Consider the following 20370-nt stretch of genomic DNA (forward strand, 5'->3'; position numbering starts at 1 on the left):
AGCATGCATTAATGTCGTACGACTCCAAACAACGTCAACAATAGCCTTATTTATAGCATCAGCCATCGGATTACCTTGTACAGCTAACTGATTCAGACCCAGTAACGCTTGAACAAAACGACCTGATATGCACAGAACTCCCATAAGAGTGAATGTTCTAATCATGAAATCAACCTGTCTAGCACTTTACAGCAAATAAAGTTTGATAAACACCCTCTAACAAGAAAGAACCCTACCAACGGGCACAGTAGGTTTGGATTCCTCAAGTTGCTATGGAGTAAGGCTTACAATGGTACCAGTTTTCACCTTGCACAGTTTTGCAGGTTGCTTATACATGTCTTTGTTGAATGAAGAAGATGCTTACACGTCAAAATTGAAGAGTAAATGATGCAACACTACACAAAGAATACAGCAAAACAACACTCCATCAGAGATGGGAAGCCTACCAGCAAACTACTATAAGCTACCTACGGGAAAATAAAAAAGAACTCAGGCCAAAATGAAGCTTGAAAAACCCACCTCACTCAGCCCTGTGTATCCAAAAGAATATCCGCACTCAACTGTACATAGAAGAGAACAAAAATGAGAAAAACAAACGTGCTTGGAAGAGGCTCTCAGTAAGCTGGCGCATCTGATCCACTCAGGCCTTTCCACTTTAAGCACCATTTGTACTGTCACCTCACTGGAAAAGAACTTGCAATGTGACTACACAAGCGGAAGGTATGCCCCACCATGACCCCTCCTCAAGATTAGGGGGCCTGCATTATCTGGAACCTTATCCAACACCTTCATGCATGCATCAATCACATCACCAAATCCTGTTGCAATTGTTGCCAACTGCATTCTTAGCCTCAAATCCCTTGTCCTCTTCAGTAGGATCCTGAATGACCTCCCTAAATGTTTTACCCACTCTGCAGGCAACCCTCCTGGTGAGAGCCACACAGAAAAATGTGACTGATCTCCTCTTGCTGCGACCTCAGCTCTATAATATCTTGCCAGCTCAAGAAGCATTGATGGCTGCAATGGCAGCACCGCAACAAACTCTACAACAAACTGTTCAATGAGGTCTGGTTTTAACATCAGGTTCCATAGAACTGGAGCCCACTCACCCGGGTGGTTTAGGTTGTATGCTTCTGCCACAATGAGAGCCTCCTGAAAACGGGACTGGTCAACAAGGGCCCGACGAGCATTGGTTTCTGAGAGATCAATCCATTGGAGATCAGGAATTCGAATCTGGAGGGACAGCAGGGAAGCACGGGCACAGGCACGATGAGTCTTGTGGCCAGCATCAATGGTGGAGAGAACTTCAGCAGCATCAATGAGGTGGCGCATGGCCTCAAGCAAGTCTTCATTCTGACGATCCTTATCACGACGAGAGAGCCATTGTTGCATGCATTGCACGGATCGAGACTCAAGGAGTGATGCAGTTTCATGCTTCATGTCAAAGTGGTTGTAGACCTGCATGCAAAAGACTGTCAATTTTTGCATGCAACTTTCAATGGAAAAAAAATAACTGCCAGATAGATTTGATGTCATATAACCATTAATACAGATTTAAATCCATCTTAGTGCAGTCACAGATAATTTATGTTCATAGCCTTTACATGACACATTTGCAACCCATTCGATGCATGTTTTCACAAATAGACCTCATGATGCTCATACCAACTTAGAGTATCATTATAATTTGATAAGCTGAGAGTTTTGTTTAACCATTCACAAGATGAAACTGGATATAGTGGTAAAATACTAGCTAATAAAGGATATGTAAATACCACAGATCAGGTAGAACATCATAAAAGAGGATGAAAAGAACTTGAACTAATTTTCAGGGAACAAAATACCCCTTCAGATATTCAACAGAACTCCATAACGTAAAATTCTTTCATATAGTATACCAACTTTGCTTGTATATCAAAATGTAAAGCGAAAATTAAGTTTTTTCATATTGTATCATAAGAGCTCAAATTGATGAACCGGAAAAATAGTCAAAGCAACAAGAATTTGTAGCTTCTAAATAAAAAAAAACCTGAGTAATTCAGCGACATAAAGCCTTAAATATTTAGTTCATATAAAATTTAAGTTCATGAGAAGGTAGAAATTGTTGTTCCACAAAGTGTGCATATTTCAGTCATCAAAATTTTGCGAAAGGTAGCAGCACCTCTCAAAAATCTGCTCATGGCAGCAGGATACATCAATTTAATAACTTCCTGCCTACTAAATAAAGAAAAAGAGCAATGTTACAAACCATAGCAAATGCATCAAGATCCTGTGGGTTAAAAAGCTTCAGTGATGTAAGAACAGCCATTCGGAATCCTCTGACTGCTGCAGCTGTGCCTGTGGCTATGTCAGCAGTAGAATATTTCTGAAGTAGCAGCTCCAGCTGGCCATTTTCTATGAGGATGTTAAGAATGAAGTTCAAGGCATGGAAATTGCTCACTCCAGTGATTAGGCGAGCTAAACACGAAAAATCTCCCTCTAGTACATATGATTCTACCCTGTTTGCTGCCAGTGTCACGAGCACATCAACACCATCAAGACAGGCAGAAGATTTGTAGAAATGGTGTGACAGTATGAGGAGTTCAACCTGAGACAATTCCAACTTGTCAGGCATAATTGCTAGTCAAATAAAAGCTAAGTTAGAACTTTTTACAAAAACAATTCATATCCCACAATTTAAATCACAAACTAAATTTGCACATTTCTTAGTCATGTATAGGAGGCAAGAGTTCTGATTGCTATCATAATAAACCCTACAATGTTTGGTGGCAATTCTAAGCAAATGCTTTTGGCCAAATTAAAATTTACATCTAAATTAGAAAAAACAGGAATACATTTTTTCAGTTTTTTTAAAAAATAATTTAGGTGAAAAATGGAATAAAAATTAAAAAAATAGTGATGCAGCAACTCATAACTGGGTGAACAAAATATTAGGGGCATGGCTCACAAAGCATTGCAGAACTTATCTATTCTCTAGACGTGGTGCTTGGTGAGAGCTTATCCTGTTTGCTGTGCAACCGAGCATTGTGAGGAAAAGCAATTCGAAACAAACATTATAGGACCCAGGTATCAGAGTACTCAGAAGAGAAGATGTAATATCAGAATTGGTAGCTAACAACTTATAGTATAGGGTTTATGGTAGCGCCTAAACCTTCATTTCCATCTCAGGGACATTATATGAAAGTCACTTCAATTTTCCTCCAGTGTTTCACTTTTGCTAAGCTAATTTGAATTATCATATTTAATAGAGACAAACTACAGGACTAGAAACCAGACAAATACTATCTCTCATCCATTTGATATGTTGCAAAACAAAAATGATCCCAAGCAAATCAAAGAAAGCCAAACATTCAATAGATCTTAGAAAAACTGATAAAACTAAGGATCACGTAAACATTTAAGAGAAGAACACAAAAATGGCTCAAGAACCCATTTTCTATAAAAAAAATTAACTTGTTTTTGAGACGTACTTGGCTTCATGGATATTACTCAAGTAAGCTCATACTTGGTGACAGCTATTCCTTTTGCAAGATACTGTACACTTTGGGTGAACTTAAATGCGAAAATTGCAGGTAAGGAGGAGAGTTTGATGGGGAAAATATGCACTGATGTCCGGCAACCACAAAGAGATTTTGGTCATGAATATTGGAATGAGAATAATATGTAATGAGAAAAATGAACATGGAGACGTTTCCATGATACTGTTTTTTTCAGGCAATCTTAGTTTTATATAAAATAGTTCTATTTTACTACTTATAGCTTTAACTTGCACATCTCTAACAAAAGAACCAGCCCACTACATAATGGGTCTTTCTCAGAGAATTGAACTCAGATGTTGAAAATGCATTACTGATTTGACAAACAATTGAAGAGCAAAATTCTACTTTTCAGCTTTTCTAATGGCTAGTTCCTCATCACTAAACCATGAAATAATTGTTCCTCCTCAAGTACTCTTGCAATACGAACACATGATTCAACACTAGTAATGATAGCTACTTGTGAATACAGTTAGCGCTTAGCAACATTAATGATTTTGTCCATACTGCATTCTACTGGATGGGGGGTAGAATTTGTGCTAGCAAGGGAGAAGCCTCTAAAATTTAAAGGTTAACATGTACCAATCTAGCTTCTAAAATTAATTGGTTATGGCAAGTGGGAGTTGAAAATGAAGGACTTTAGCAGGTCAGTATTCTTGAAGTATGCAGATGGCAGGTATGTGCTGGGTGTAAATGGCGTCCCTAGATATAAAAACTCATATTTGGTAGGATATTTGAAAGTTCATCAAAGGCATGCAGCCACACGGAGTCTTTAAGTCCAGTCTTGGGATGATTTCCTGGAGCTTAATGACCCCCAATGTAGAGTTGGTGGATATTTGCATTCCTGCAAAGAACAATTAAGTAATGTCTGGACAAGGAACCAAATTGAGGAGACTGAAGGTTGGATACTCTTCTTAAAACAACAGGGAAGACACATGACAAATTAGATTTTCCCAGTGAGGTCCTATGTGGTCGTATAAGACAGAGCTCCAAGGAATGCTTCAGTGCCTCTTATCTAGTTTTACTAAAACCAATTTCATTCCGGGTTTCTCCATCAAGCAAAATCTCATTACAAAAAAGCTGCAGGATGTGTATTTCTCATTGGTATGTCTTTCCATGAATAATGGATTTGGAGATGATCATCCATCCTTTCACTTATAATTAATTTTCCATACAAGTTCAATATGGGGCTTTACAAAATTGACCCATCTCTGAAACCTCAGTTGGCATCTAACCTTGCTTTAGAACTTCATAACAAGGAATCCCAGGGTGAAATCACTGGTCATACGTATCTTTGGCAATCTCAGGGGCAGACGGACTGAGAGATATAGAAGAAAAACAGAATATATGATGACAGATGTGTGCTGCATACTAGATAACAAGATACATGTTAAGATAGTTCTAAAGATAAAACTTTGTATGCAAAAAAATAAATATAAATCCTGTAAATTCTAGACAAACAAGGTACAGAATTTCTACTCAATCCAATACATGTTAGGCCCTTGATCTAGTTGATGGTGGCTACAGCAGGTGGAATTTAACTAGAAACACCCTTGTATTCATTCCTCTAACTGTTAGGTATCCAGACAAAGAAAGAAATTTTCTCAATAAGAAAATTATCTCATGGTACTCAAGTTTTCTTAGGAGCAAGAAGAAGTAATTATTTTAAATCTTAACATTTACATGTCATATGGTACAACGGAACTAGATACACAGAAGCTCTGAAATTTGTTGAGCAGTGACATGAAGATGAGGGATTTAATCTTGATAACAATAACCAAAAAAAATGCTCGTCTTTTCCCAACTCATCTACAGATGCATATATTATCTATGTTACATTATGCATTGGATTTAAATCAAAATTATCAGAAACTTCGGATTGTACCAATTAAAAGTAATTTAGCATCACAAAGAAATACCCAATAATTTCAAGTTCTTTAAAAAGCGAACAAAATGAAAACAAAACAAAGTAGAACTGCAACTAAATAGGAGGATATCTGGTTCATATGCCTCTACAAATCATAGAATGATATACCTCACAAGCATGTGGTATTTCTTGTCCAGTCATCACTAAACGCATCAGTGCATGGCCAATTTCTGGTTCAGAAGGACAGAGCTCTGCCCACTTCAAAAAGTCTGAAAACCTCCACAAAAGAGGGGCAGGGCCTTCCTCTTTTTGAGAATCCATGTATCCTCCACGATGTGCAGCTAGTAATCCCTGGGCACAAAGAATTATACAAAACAGTTGTTAGCACACAAGTAAAGCATCAGTCTCCAAAGTAAAAGAAGCAGCGAACATGCCTTCAGAAAGGATTCAGCGAGAATTCGTGCAATACTCGGTGGAGGCATGCTGTGAGTCTGCACTAAGAGCTTGGCTTCCTCAAGAGAGTCCTGTGCTTTTAGAGAGAGTAATTGTAGCAACTCAATAGGACGTTTCTCAAATGCTTCAGAAAATGGAAGACCCAAAACTTTGGCAGCTTTAACAACTGCCGTTATTCTCCTACACAGTCCACCCCCACAACCTTGACCACACTTTGTGGCTAATAACTCCAAAGCCTGTAATTTTATCACGAGCACGATCACCAAAAAAAATCATATAATTTCCTAATATACTTCTACTCATTAGATTATTGAACTTAACATATATGCAACTTCACATAAATAATGGAAACTTGACAAATCATTTCTTTAATAATGGTAAAATTATGAGCATCTATCTAATCAAACCTGAAAGGGATCAATCATATGATTGCTGATTGGTACATTGACCAATTGAATAACTGAAAGGACATCAGGATCAAGCACTGACTCACTAAGCTCTCCACTGTCATTGGAAGATGATAACACAGCAAGCTTTAAAGCAGCATCAATGAGGACAAATTCGAGTGGCACATGTTCTGGGGACAGCTTCTGTTGAAGCTGTTTAGCAGCCGTTATTTGTCCAAACTCGAGGAGAGAAAGAACTGCCCTCTCCATTTCTGCAGGCCTCACCTTTTCCTCCCATGCTGAGACAGATGCTTCTATTTTCATGCTATCCTCTTGTAACAGAAAATTTCTGAATAGATCACCATTGCTCTTGGAACTACGTGGAGAATTGGGATAATCATCAGAATCATTATCAATGTTGTCAATAACAGGCCGCCTCAATGGAAGGTATGTTTTGGCCCTTCTCCTCATCCTTGTACTATTTGCTGCCGTTGCTGAACTGTTAGATTCTGAGATTTGTGAGTACCGGTGATGTGGCTGGTTATTTTCCCTTGTTCCATTTCTATCTGCAGCTTTCATCCGCATCACATGTATATGATTATCCATTTTTGTGATGATACTTGCAGTCTGTTCTATAATGCTGGCGCTATTTCCCCCTGCCAGATTCTGGACAGAACCAGGTGATGCAAGGTCAGCCTTAAACTGAGCTTCTGATTCCACAGCTAAGAGCCATACTCTAGTCTCAATCTCCCGCAGAAGATGCAGGGGATAAACACTGTAAAAGGAATTTTAGTATTGAATTAGACTAAGAAAAACCAAATGGGTTGCTGTGCAGCAGAAGTTTAAAATGTCACTCACAGGGGGCACTGAGTCATAGTTCCACTTAACCACTGTAGAGAAAGAAGGAGCATTTCATGTAATTCTCTTGCTGGAATCTCTTTTTCAATGGTTTCAGCATGTTTGAGGAAAAATAGTCCTGCCTGCATAAAAAAATAAAATATTTACCAACGATAAGTAAGAAGCTGAAGCTAGTTTTCAGTTTAGTGTCTCCAAGCATGCTAAAGGAACAGCAATAGAATGACCTGCAAAGGGGGAAAAGAATATCTAAGGAAAAGTGTCTGACAATGACTCCATAAAGCAGCTCTCTCATCTGGGATATCCCAAAGGAACTCTTTCCACTCCACCACCATGGCTTCAGCCTGCAAAAGTTAGTAACTGGAAATGAAAAGGCAACATACCTATAATAGGATGAAAACAAGCATAGACAACCAGTGGCCAAAGGATCAGTGATAAAGTTGACATAAGAATTGATTTTCCTCACTAATAATAGCCGAGTAAATGCTACAGAATGTTTGGCTAACAGGATATTCAAAGATCAGCTATTATTAAACAAAATCATGAATGGGAGATCAGCTTTTTTAGAATGAGATCAACTAATAAATAATTTATTCTCAAGAGTTAATACTCAAGCAGATACATCAAGAGTCCTAATGTATTTATTAAATGACAGGCAGCCAAGATGTACCTGTATAAAGCACGCTTCAGATGCAGACCATCCAATGCCCAAGATGTAAAATAGCAATAGTTAATGAGAAAAAGAAAAAGATGAGGGTGAAGCTGGGCAATATGGGGTTTCGGAGGTGTCTGTCATATCTGTTGTTGACCAAGAATTATAGTCATAGCTCAGGGATTGTAAGATCATATCATCTCAAGGCTTAAGTCAGTTTACTAGCTGAAAAGAGCAACCAAAGAATATATGCGAGGGGAGGTCCAAGATGCAGGCTAATTGAGAATAAGTATAATATGAACTAGTGGGGCAGAAGAACAACAATTTCTAGGCCTTTGGGCTGCATCCAAGGCTTGAGCAGGCCTATCTTCCATTCATGTAGAAATGGAAACCACTGAAATATGTCTAAGTTTATAAAAGTCAACTCTGATGGAAGTGTTTTGGATGGTAGTAGGAGGGGTGGTGCTGTAGGTTTTGTGATCAGAGACCCGGATTCTAGAGTGGGGGCAACCGAAGGAAGCCCGATCTTCGACATCTCAGACCCTGGGATGGACTTAAGGGCAACTTGGGCTAGTTTTTGTCATGCTCGGCGTGTCCTGAGGGCCAATGCCATCCTGCTTGAGGGTGACTCTGCCACAGTGATTGGTTGAATTAAAGGATGTCCTAGAAAAGCTGGAAGACACCACCCCCTGCTTCGGAACATCTGAGGTATGGCTAGTGGTGGCATTATCTTCAGGGTGAGACACATCTACGAAGAGGCCAATGGAGCTGCGGACTAGATAACTTCCTTTGTGGCAAATCACTCTTGGGGTGGGGGTGGGGGGGGGGGGGGGGGTTCTTTGGACTAGTGAGGGGGAGCTGCCTCGGGCGTTTCGTAACCTATTGTATTTTGACTTTTTTGGATGTATTCATACTAGAATTGTATGAGTCGTCCGGTGTAGCAAAAAAAATAAAATAAATAGAAAGCACATTTGTTCTTTCTTGATGCCAAGCTCGCATCATGCATCTTTGCTCCTACAATAGTAAAACTCATTATGTCGGTGGCTTTGAATATAAAGACAGATCTATGTCTCGCTTTGTCATCTTTCCACCAAATTTTCAACCTATGGATAGTTCCTAGATGCCCTCCAGAATCAAATCCGGACATCTCTCCAATGCATGCTCTGAAGAGAGAGATGCCGATCAGAACACCCAAGTGCTGTTGGAAGCAACAAAAAATTACAACATCTCTTTTACCATCAATATTCACATCCTATTGTCCATCGCAATGTGAGAGTTGCTATTTAATTATACTATGACTATGGACTAATTTATGTTCATATAAAGGTTTATTACTATGTCTTAAGATATTTGTCAAAGTAGATTCCGCTACCTTTTTGTCCCAAATTATTTGTCAAAGTAGATTCCACTAATTTCCCCATGAGGACATTGCTACATGCCATCATCTACCAAACATTGACAGTCATGCTAAATGCAATTCTCAGCCTCTATTAGACAATAGCATTGGCCTTAATCTTCCCTGCCAACTTCTTGAAGATAAAACTACCATACAACATGCTAAAGCAATTATGCCATTGAACTTCATAATTAGTGTCTATGCCAGTTCCTTTTTATTGCTAAAATAAACATTGACGGTCTGGCAGAGAGGTCCATGCAGATGAAAATTAAAAGAACAGACAGGAGAAGATTTAGAACATGAGGTCACCCAAAAACTAATGTGGTGCACACTGTTAGGTTTCATTCATATTTTAAAGAAACAAAATAGAGGTTCCTATTAAAAGGGAGAGAATTTATCATAAAGGTAATGGTAATAGGACTTCTTTAAATAAAAGGAAGCAACAAAAAAAGGCAATATTCAAACAAAAAGAAAAGTAAGAAACCAGAGCCCTGATGGTTGATCTGAACACATTATCTATATGACCAAATAGATCCCCATAATGTCCAGAAAATCTCAACAGGCAACTAACATTTTATATGACTAAAATATGAAAAATACTCAAGCCACAGAACAGTGTCAACTACTTACTCAGCCATAACACCCAAAAATCTCTAAATATAAGCGACTTAAAACAAGGAATTGAATACCAGCATATGGACCTCGCCAATCACCAGCCGGTACGGTATGTACTCAACATGGGGGCAGTACAGGGTCGCTCTGCCTTGGTAGAAATGGAGCAAAAAAAATATATATCAAAAAAATACCAAGTAGTGCAGGGTTGATGCAGCATGATTGGGGCAATACACCTAAATATGGCATGGTATGGAGCAGTTCGGGCCTGATTCACTAAAATCAGGGTGTGGCAAGGTCCCCCGTACTAGTCCTCGGTTGGCACAAGTGATTTCCAATCCTTGACTTAAAATCCAACAACTTTCACAATAATTAAACCTATTCAAAGAATACAAAACAGAATACCTGTGCTTCAGTAACATGGTGAACTGCAGACTTCCAAGATGCACCACTTGATTCCAGCTGCCTTGCCCAATTACGAGCTTGTTCCCAATGCCCATTCTTCTCGAGTGCTGTCAAAAGAGAAGCATCATCCAGAGTTTCATTCCCTAAATATACATCATCATCTTTGTGTAGAGAAGGTTCAGCTAGATTGATTTTCCAATATAGTCGCCGGAAATATGTTGAAGCAGATCCCCCATCTGCAAAATCAGCTGCTGCGAGAAGCTGCAGCAAGCACCTTTTCTCATATGCTGATGGACATGTCGACAGCATAGCGTCTGCAGCTTTTACAGCAGTGGAGCTTATCCATGCTGTTTTAAGTAGCCCATCTCTTGCTGAGTTTATTTGACCAAGAAATGGTTCTTCCTTTATTCTAGCTGAAAATGATGCAAGGTGGGCAGAAGCCTCCGGCAGTCGCATTTGAGAAAATGCCTAAAATTAGCATTATGAAGGAGTGAAAGTTTTAAATTAGTCAAAATAAAGGTCAATGTAGGTCATTACAATGACAAGAGGTACCATGCTAGAAGACAAAATATTAACTCATTTAACTGTATCCATTAATCAAGATTTAAGAATGCCTACATACCTGAAGAAAACGTATAAAAGGGAGAAGAGAGCATGATGGCAGAAACATCTCAAAAGCCCTAAGCAGAGGAAGAAATAGATGCTGTTCACAAAGCACCGCTACCATATTTGACAGAGATGCAAGACCTTCATCAAGATCATTGGAACTTTTTGGTTGTTCCATGACCATCCTCTTGCTTTCCTCCTCGCTGACAATTTCCTGAGCAATAGAAGCTATGGTAGAGGTTGATGTGCTAGGAACATTGAAAGAGGAACCCATCGTGGAGTTTCCTGAAGTGGGTACCATAAGACGCCTTCGCTTTGAATTCCTCCGATTATAACGAAATGCAAGCATTCTGCTTCCAATTGGTAATGTATTTGTGACCTCAACAGCAGCTCCAACACTGTTTGCAATCTTAGAAGATATATCATCCACCTTGATAGATGATGTCTCCCTGAACCAGAGCAAACAATGAGCATTCAATAAAGCAACATTACAGAATACAAGAATGGCATGTCTACAAGAATACAGGAAAAGCTACATGCAAGGTTCAAAGCAACGACCTACACCAGCTAATACAAGGCGCACCCTACTGATCCAATACAGCACAAGTATAGTACAGGGGCTCAGTACACTCACCGACATATGGTATGGGTGCGACGCCAACTGTAGTAGTGTACCATGCAGGGTAAGTTGAACCATGCTGAACCAGCCGGTTCGGGCGTACCAAACCAAAACAGCTGATTATTAGGATGGTTTAGCCAATCAAAACAAGATTTATAGAAACCCTCGATGGCCCTGTTAAAAGCCCTCGGTCCCCATCTTGATTTATAATGCCAAGTGCCAACGCCTTGTTTGAAGCCCTCAATCCATATCGACAATGACGTCCCGACTAGGTCTCCCTCCCATTCTCCCTCTCTTAGTCTCTGTCACTAGATGCGGAGCTCCCGAAGCTCCCAATTGATGGCTCAAAGCTCTCGAAGCTCTTGCTTCCCCTCTCTCGCCTCGGACTCTCTCTCTCTCTCTCTCTGGTGACTTCAAAAGCCTCAGCCCCTCTCAACCCCCTCCCTCTTTTTGGTTCTAGTACACCACGGTTCGGTACAAAATGTACTGGAACCAGGATCTGTTGTGCTGGTACCAGGCACTGTACCGATTGCCCAGCGGCCTGAGTCGGTACGGGCATGCGCCGTGCCAAGCCTATACCGACACAGGAGACCGTGAGAGAGAGAAAAAGAGAGAGTGAGCGGAGGAGAGAGAGGGAGGGAGGCCGACGCTAGTGCAAGTGGAGGAGGCCGCGGCCAGATCCCTGTTTCTTCTCTCCCTCCCTCTCCCGCCCTCCCCCACTCGCGCTCTCTTTTCTTCTCTTTCCTTCTCCTCCTCCGGCGATGGCGTTTTGGTTTCTTTGTCGGAACCGTTCCGGTAAGCTGCCGGTATGGTTCGGGATGATTCTGCCAACCTTGACTGGTACGATACCATATTGGTTCGCTGGTCGGCACAACTCTCAATACTGATTTAGCAAACCCTAGTACCATGTGCTGGTAGGGGGTGTGTTATGCTTACCGATAACGAACCAATATGTGATCTAATACCGAGACACAGAACATGAGCTATGTGATTATAGGTAAAGGGAAAAAAGGCACCACAATGAACAAACTTTATGATACCGGTAACATCAACGAGGGGACACTACATTTGGTCCAAGTGTACAAGAATCAGATGTATGCAACCTAACATGAGAACAACTATTAAGCCGATTTGATGAGATATTGTTACCTTGCTGCTGTAATCTCAAGCCAAACTGTTAAGCATGCAAGCGGAGAAACATCTGGAAAGCATGAAGCAATCATTGCCAACAGAGACCAGCGTAAGTCTTTTGCTTTTCTTAGAAGGGCCTCTCCAGGATTTTTTTGCTTCTCACACTCTGCAAGAATCCCAAAAAGTTCCAAAGTTGTGCTACTATCAGTATCAAAAGAAATTTCACTGCTTCCTGAAGATGATGTGTTTGTCAAAGAGCTAGTTTTCTTTCTTGACTGCATGCTTCTCAAAACAGTTAATATGTGGGTCTTGAGTCGTGGATCACTGAACTCCTTGGCTGCCTGAAAAGTCCAAATTAATAAAATCAGAAGAGACATGCATTAAATCAGAAAGTAGGGCTACTTATTGGAGAAGAGTTTAGATTAACTTGATTGTAATCAGAGTTGACCATTTTTCCTAAAAGAAATCAAACCTACCACTTGGATGATAACATCAACCGGAAAGCCGCCCATCTGAGCTTCTGTTAGGAACCCAACCTACCAAAAGCATATGTGATCATTATCATTCTAGATTAGATATTTGCTGTTGCCAGATCAACAGTCAAAAAAAAAAGCAATGGAAAAGATGAATAGGAGTACCCAATCATTGTCGTTTGCAAGTAAAGCAAGATATTTTGTGCTTAAGGGAAGATGATGCATCTGACAGAATGCCGTGACTAGGTTCCAGCATCGACTTGCATCTTTTTGCCGAGATCGGAATTCAGACCCATCACCAATTCCACTTAGAAGCCAAGTGCCAGAAGTCTCGCTTTCATCTATTGGTGGCAAACTAGCTTTTTCCAGATGGTGTAAGACACTCATGAGAGGCTGTGATGGTTTATCTTTCGAAACTTCAGATGGACCATCTTTTTTCTCTAAAATGTTAAGATGATCATGGTGAATATAATCATCTGCTAATGCTCGAGCAAGAGAAGCAGTAAGATCGCCTTCATGGGATACTGCATGAAGTACAGAACCCCGTGGGGAAACATGCTCATAATGTACATTATGCTCAGCTGAGTTATAATAAGCAGAAATGCGCCGTAGTGCAGCAATATCCACACGAAGTATGCTGGCAGATAGACCACAAAGCTCCAAAAAGAACGCACATGAAGCAACCAGTACAGAATCTTCAAAGTGCATAATAGCTAGTGGCACGACCTAATATTGAAGAACGCACAAAGCATTCATTAGGAAATATAAATACAGAAAATGATTGCATTAGAAATTCAGCAATAAATTTAACCACTGCGTAGCAATAATACGTCAAAAGTTCAAACAAATCCATGATACCTGTTCATAAGAAATTTAAGATCCAATCATTTTTGTTCTGTTTTATATCATAAAACAGTGTGAGCATATTCAATTTGTACAGAAAAAATGAATAACATTTTTATCTTTGTAAGTGAAAATATGAATACTTAATCCTTGTGTTCATAATAGTTGACAACCAACATTGTTAGGATTGGTTTTGAGTCAAATTGTAGAGGGAGAAGATTTGGTGCAGATTCGATCTAATTGCATGTCAACTCACATTTCGTAAGTTTCCTTCCATTTGCTTTCATAAATTTTAGAAGTACATCAATACTTCTAAAAATTGGAAAAATAAGTAAATTGTATATCAGATGAATAAAAAATACAAAACCATCACAAATAAACATGTGAAATCTAGCTTCCACTACAACAAGCTCATATTTAATATGTCTAGCGAGATAAAATCATGTCTGATTGTTCAATACTCTCGCACGCACGCATAAACACATATATACAGGTATACACATCTGAACCCACCATATAACTCCAATGCTATCCTAGGTTACCCTAAAAAAATTACAAAGACAGACCAATACTTCATTCATCAAATATCAACAATATTTCCATCATCAAAAACGGATTTGTAAGTAAACTGCCTCCTTTGCATTTTCTTCTAAAGAATGAACCAAAGCCCCACCCCCCACCCCACCCCCCAAACTCAATTTTGCAATGACTTATATGACATCATTGGAACTTGGAAGTGATTTCTAATGCTACTATGGACACAGTATGTCAGGATTTTGAGTATGTTCATCAAACAACAAAATCAGCAGTCCAAGTCTCCAACCACACAATAATGCTTACAAGGTAGAATATTATAGGGAAGTTCAAATTTTGACAAAATATTTGCAAGAAAATAAAAATTTTCCCCTTGCCTTTGGCTCCTTGAATTCTAAATCTCTTTTTCTTTACCCTTAGATTTTTTTTGAGACAAAGGGAGAGAAGACCCACCTGCACTGCAATTATCTAGGCCCAAATACTTAGGGATGCAACCATCCAAGACCTGAATCCAAAAACTCTAGTAGCTAAGCAGACCATCGGGATATACCTCAATGCACTCTTTACTCTTAGAATTCAAAAAAATAATTAAAAAAATAACTCTAGTAAGATTGCTAAGTTTATGTTCTACAGGCTCCACAACAGTCAAAACATCATATCATCCAAGAGATTCCACAACGCATAATAAGGGTCTACATATCATCACACTGCCTAATTTAGACCAAGGATGACATCCAAATTGCTTAAGGCTATTTTGATTCAAATCACGGATCATAAAATCCTGAAAATAATGTCGAACAATTATGTATTTCTCATACCCAATGACTTTATGCATAATTTTTTTAAAAAATACTTTCGACTTAAGATTCAAAAACAAATAAAGAGCAGATATCTCAGTTGGAACTCAGAAAAGACCCAGTTGAGAGGCATCATACAGATGAAAGAATTGATCCTTCGCTTTGAGTTAAAGGTGCAAGAATTGCTTGCACATCTGCCTGTATATTTGGTTGTCCAGACAGTTCTTGACGTGCATTCGCCGATTTTAGATTTAAAGCCCGTGCACCAAGAAGATGGTTGAAAGCTGCCAATGCTCGGCCACGATGCAAATGGTGCTCTACCCCAAATCTGTTCTCCTGAAACAAATTCAAATCTGGTAAAATCACACAAGTACCGATTCATTAACTTAGTGATTTGCATCAAAAGCAATCTTAGCTTGACGAGAAACATGGAAAAAAATATGAAATAAAACATAGCACCATAGACATTTTTATGTTTTATATGTATTATGCTTTAGTCCAAATATTGTTGCCATACAGCAGCTGAGTGTGTATGTGTCTGTCTTTTGTGTTGAGCAAATAAATGATCAAGCGTGCTTTAAAGACTGCATAACAGGAAATACTCTAAACTGCTTCAACATTTGTGGCAATCAAATTGTAGAAATGATACAATTTTGAAAATGGATGAGAAAAAGAAAATACAAAGTACAGAGAAAATTTAGGTAATAAAAGACATATCATGCGTGTTGAGATTCTTATTAGTTATTACCACCCATCCATACTTTTAGAATAGACGTAAATTGGCATTTTATCACAAAACCATACCTCAAGTGAAGAACATAATTCCTTCTCAATACTTTTCTGTATAGATGCTTCCCAAGATATAGCGCTAGCTCCACCATTCCGATTTGCATTAACAACATAATTGTTATCTCTATATAGAAAGGATTCTCCGGTAGTTACTGCACCCAATAGTGATTGCCATCCAAGAGGACCCTAAAATAAATAAAAAAGAACAAAGAATCATACACGGAGATGGATAAAATCTAATCTTTATGGGGCTTATGTAAGATCAAGGGATAGTCATTGAACATAAACATCAAGACTAACCTGCTATAACATAGGAAGAAAAATGTATCTTGTATTTTTTTCCAAGCAATGACATATATGTTTGTCCTTAAGTCGAAAATGCATGAAGAATCAATTAATAGCTTGGCACTAATTTAGACATCAATTCAAAAAGAAACTTATAACAAAATCATTGTGAAGCAATACTTATCACAATTAACAGGTGCTATCCAGCCAAATAAGCATATTAAAATGTCATTTCTTTCATTCAGAAAACATATATTTACTCACAGAAAACTAATCATAGGAACATGAATGCTCGTTTAACATGAAAAGAACAATCACCTATTTTTTTCTACTGGGTTTATTTGATTGGCTTCATAACATAGTGTTTATATTCAATCATCAAGATCACAATTCTTTCAAAATTAATAATATAGATTATCGAATCTCATTCACGCTAATCATCGACAATATTCTATCTGACACTAATATTTCTATACTCGATGAATGTCATGAAAAAAAAGCAAAATGGTGGGATGTGAATCTGAAACAGAACTTCACTTCCTCATTATTAATATATGTGTCAATAACAAACAGGAGCAAGTTGAGTTATTCGAATATATGTTTCAGTCTACCCTTAGAAACAAGAATGCTCAACCACTTATGGAGGGTGTATCCAAGTTTACAGATAAGATGGATAATTAAGGTGTCCGGTTGTCCACCTTAGGGTACATATCACCCAGTTGAGGCCTGGAATTTACTAATAATTCTGATATAATAGCAGTTAACTTTGTAGGAGGAAACCCCCGCATAAGACGACATTAAAATGCTTCCTAGATTAACAACACCACTAGACAAACATGTTAGCATCTAAGGTAACCCAGCCAGGTTTCCAACTAATTTTTTTTTTAAAAAAAAATATTTGATAAATATCCTCGTTCTTATGGCAATCAATGAGACATTAAGCATAAGTTGTGCTCATCACAGCTGGGATCAATAATGTGCAATGCATTTTATCATGGACGTGCACATTTAGTTATACTCCCAACAAGGCTATTGACTCTGTAACGAAACTTAATTCCGAGGCCATATTTGAGTATAAAGCTTCTTTATTTCATGATTTCGAGAAGGCAACTAAATTAGATCATTTCCCCCATGGGAATAGCTTAATTTTGGACTAGGGAAAATACATTTGAAAACCCTAGATTTTAATAAGGTAAAACATTACAATAATATTACATGTTGCTATGATCCCATCTTGAGATCCGAATGTAGGATGTCGTTCCACCACCGACTAGCCCATAAGATAATGGCTAGGATCATTTGCCTATAACATGATGTCACCAATGTCACCACCAAATCTTTTTATCTTTCACTATTATATATCTTAGAGTTGATAATGTATCCTTACAATAGCTGTGCATAAACTGCAAGGATAGATTGTCATGATTACTTCCTAGCAGAATTTACATTATGAAAGGAATTATTGTAAGGGGCAAATTATGGCCACACGGTCTTTCTCCCAGAAGAAGTCCTAACTTTGTTTTGCAATGATTGTGTTGCCTTTCGCACATTTCATATACTAGAAAACCAAACACTGGACACCTTTAAAACTAACCAATACAAAACTGAGGGGGCCATGGTGACTTTCAGGTAGAAGTAACACCACAGTTTATCAGACTAAAATATTATGCTATTCCCGGTGCAGCAAAAACAGCTCTCAATTACTCCAAACAAGTCAAAAAAAAACATAGATATGTTCCTAAAAGAAAAAGGGGGGGAACCAATAAGATTGTTTGGTTAGTGTTCTCCATAAATTCATCTGTCAATGTTCCAACATAATGACTCGGTGATATATACTGTGTGATTACGACAAAATACAAGAAGGGGAAAAAGAGAAAAACCTGGACAAAGAGTTTAATTAATCTTCTAATGGACTTTGGGAACCAGCATGGGAGCATCTGTATTAACGAAGCATCACCTCCAGCAGATGAAAAAATGCTATTGCGCCAGTTCAAGTAGTCTGAGAATGCCGACTTTCCAAAAACTGAAGAGGTAAAAATCAGTCAGCAGGAAGGTTTGTTTTTCAAAAAAATGCATAATAAAAAAAAGAATGCAAGCAGAGACAACAAAAGGCCAAGAGATAAAAGGTCAGAAATTTACCATTACTTGCAGTGGAACTCAAAGAATAGTCATTTGCTTCTTGCCCAAAGCAACTGGCTACAAGCGTCCGCCACAGGGTGGGAAAGTGCTGAAGACCAGGCCTTAGATTCTCTAATGTGCACTGAGAAGAAGAGCTACAATGCCTGTTCACACTTCCAGAACAAGCACACTCTTGCATCGGAGCAGCAGCATACATTAAAGTGGCCAAAGCAGCCATCTCTCCTCCCCCTTCAGCCATATCATCAACAGTCCGTATTATCTCATCAATCTCTAGAACACTGAGGTTGCTGCCAAGGATCATTTGACGAGATAAATTTGAACGGGCATTAGCGAATGATGCTTCATATTCACATCCTTTAATCCTAGAAAAAAGCAACCATTTTGCCCATTGGCAGTCTCCCTGAAAGGCATTGCATCATTTAGTCAGATAGTTATTTAGTTTTCCAAATATGTCAGGCAGCATTCCACGAATTAAAAGCCAGGCAAATCCCTGAAAGGCATTGCATCATTTAGTCAGATAGTTATTTAGTTTTCCAAATATGTCAGTCAGCATTCCACAAATTAAAAGCCAGGCAAATGCTTGAAGAGTGATTCAGTTATTCTTCTATCAGTAAATTTGATTGATAATAAAATGGTTATATGGGACTGAAAAGAAGAGGTACAGCTTCTAAAATGAACATGTCTTGCAGTTGATAGTAAATAGATAAATGAATTAAGCAAACAATACAAGAAAGATGAATATTTCTCAATCTTGTGATAAAATGGCATTATGTTCACTTAGAAAACTAGAGAATTATAGAGCATATGACTAAGCAATCCAAACATATTGCAAGAAGGCATACTAATCCCAATATAGATGAGCCAGTGTTTTCAGTTCAAGATACTCAATATTACAATTACACAATCATCAATCACTGGTTAATTACTTGTCTCTTAACTTGCCTCCTGCTGTGTCAATCTACTCTTCTGTAAACTCTATCTGTCTTCAAAATTCTCAATGATTAAATTCAAAGGTTTAATTAGCAATGATATTCTTTCCTCAATTTTCATTTTTTGTCATTTTTCAGTGAGCAGTAGCACTTCATCGTAATGATTTCTTAATGCAGCAATTGGCTGGTGCACTGGTGGGCTGAAGCTGCATATCTTCTTGGCATATTAGTCATCAGCAAACCCCACTCAAATGGCTTAACCTATTGCTAATCCCATTAAGCCACATCCTTTAACAACTTCTCCAAGTTTTGCTAATAAGGATCAGGTATTGATAGGCAATATGTCGCTAGTCAGATATAGCTCCAGCCAAGTTATCTCCTCATGTCATGATTCTCATTTAATTGCATACAACCTTCTGTGAACTTAATGCTGTGTACCTCAAGCAAGTATTGTTGAAGATGATTAAATTTTATGAAAGGAAGGCATCTTGGTGCACATAAACTTTTATCAGACAAGTACCAAGATCCTCAAAATTGCAAATTCATGGACCATTCATTGCAGGAAAGGTAACTAAATGCTTTCTAACTAAGCTATATTTCATGACTTCGTTCCAGAACATAGTCCTTGCAAGATGGCAAAAAAGACTACTTTGTGGAAATAAGGTCATCAATTTTATTAGATTTAGAAAATATCATCAATGACAATCTGTATAAACTAAAGGGATTTTTGAAATATAAATAAATAAATAATAGAATGCCTTATACTTGCAGGGGAGCAAAACAAAGCAGCTTTCAATGTTCTTCAAAAATAAACCAAGGCTGGGGCAATGACTTGTCATTTTGGGTGTTTTTAGCCCCTTGAAATGACTAGCCCCTTTTGATATACATGTAAATATACCTCAAGTGTCGAAGAAAGCAGCCTCCAAAAGTCTACACACAAGAACCTAGCATATATATTAAGTTAATATATATTGATTTATAAATGTATGTAAATATACCTCAAGTGCCGAAGAAAGCAGCCTCCAAAAGTCTACACACGAGAACCTAGCATATATATTAAGTT

At 38.4% G+C, this 20370-nt stretch overlaps 1 protein-coding gene across 2 annotated transcripts in view; it reads right to left on the bottom strand.

Moving 5' to 3' along the window:
• Nucleotides 1-217: 217 nt before the first annotated feature.
• LOC103704848 (spatacsin carboxy-terminus protein) overlaps nucleotides 218-20370 on the bottom strand; it is a 38335-nt gene continuing 18182 nt past the window's right edge. For both annotated transcript variants that reach the window (XM_088708045.2, XM_008788325.6), the window contains exons 11-26: nucleotides 18379-18778; nucleotides 18120-18262; nucleotides 15970-16140; nucleotides 15304-15501; nucleotides 13157-13717; nucleotides 12995-13054; nucleotides 12537-12859; nucleotides 10785-11217; nucleotides 10163-10630; nucleotides 7325-7441; nucleotides 7101-7222; nucleotides 6264-7017; nucleotides 5838-6092; nucleotides 5572-5754; nucleotides 2249-2587; nucleotides 218-1458 (exon numbers count right to left, since the gene is read on the bottom strand). In XM_088708045.2, the coding sequence (XP_088564171.2) occupies nucleotides 706-1458; nucleotides 2249-2587; nucleotides 5572-5754; nucleotides 5838-6092; nucleotides 6264-7017; nucleotides 7101-7222; nucleotides 7325-7441; nucleotides 10163-10630; nucleotides 10785-11217; nucleotides 12537-12859; nucleotides 12995-13054; nucleotides 13157-13717; nucleotides 15304-15501; nucleotides 15970-16140; nucleotides 18120-18262; nucleotides 18379-18778 (5280 nt within the window). In that variant the 3' untranslated portion in view covers nucleotides 218-705. The remainder of the gene's footprint in view (nucleotides 1459-2248; nucleotides 2588-5571; nucleotides 5755-5837; nucleotides 6093-6263; nucleotides 7018-7100; nucleotides 7223-7324; nucleotides 7442-10162; nucleotides 10631-10784; nucleotides 11218-12536; nucleotides 12860-12994; nucleotides 13055-13156; nucleotides 13718-15303; nucleotides 15502-15969; nucleotides 16141-18119; nucleotides 18263-18378; nucleotides 18779-20370) is intronic.

This window comes from Phoenix dactylifera, chromosome 12 (genome assembly GCF_051530095.1).
Source record: "Phoenix dactylifera cultivar Ajwa chromosome 12, Ajwa_hap1_PhDact_Kaust_v1.1, whole genome shotgun sequence".
NCBI classification, from domain to species: Eukaryota; Viridiplantae; Streptophyta; class Magnoliopsida; order Arecales; family Arecaceae; genus Phoenix; species Phoenix dactylifera.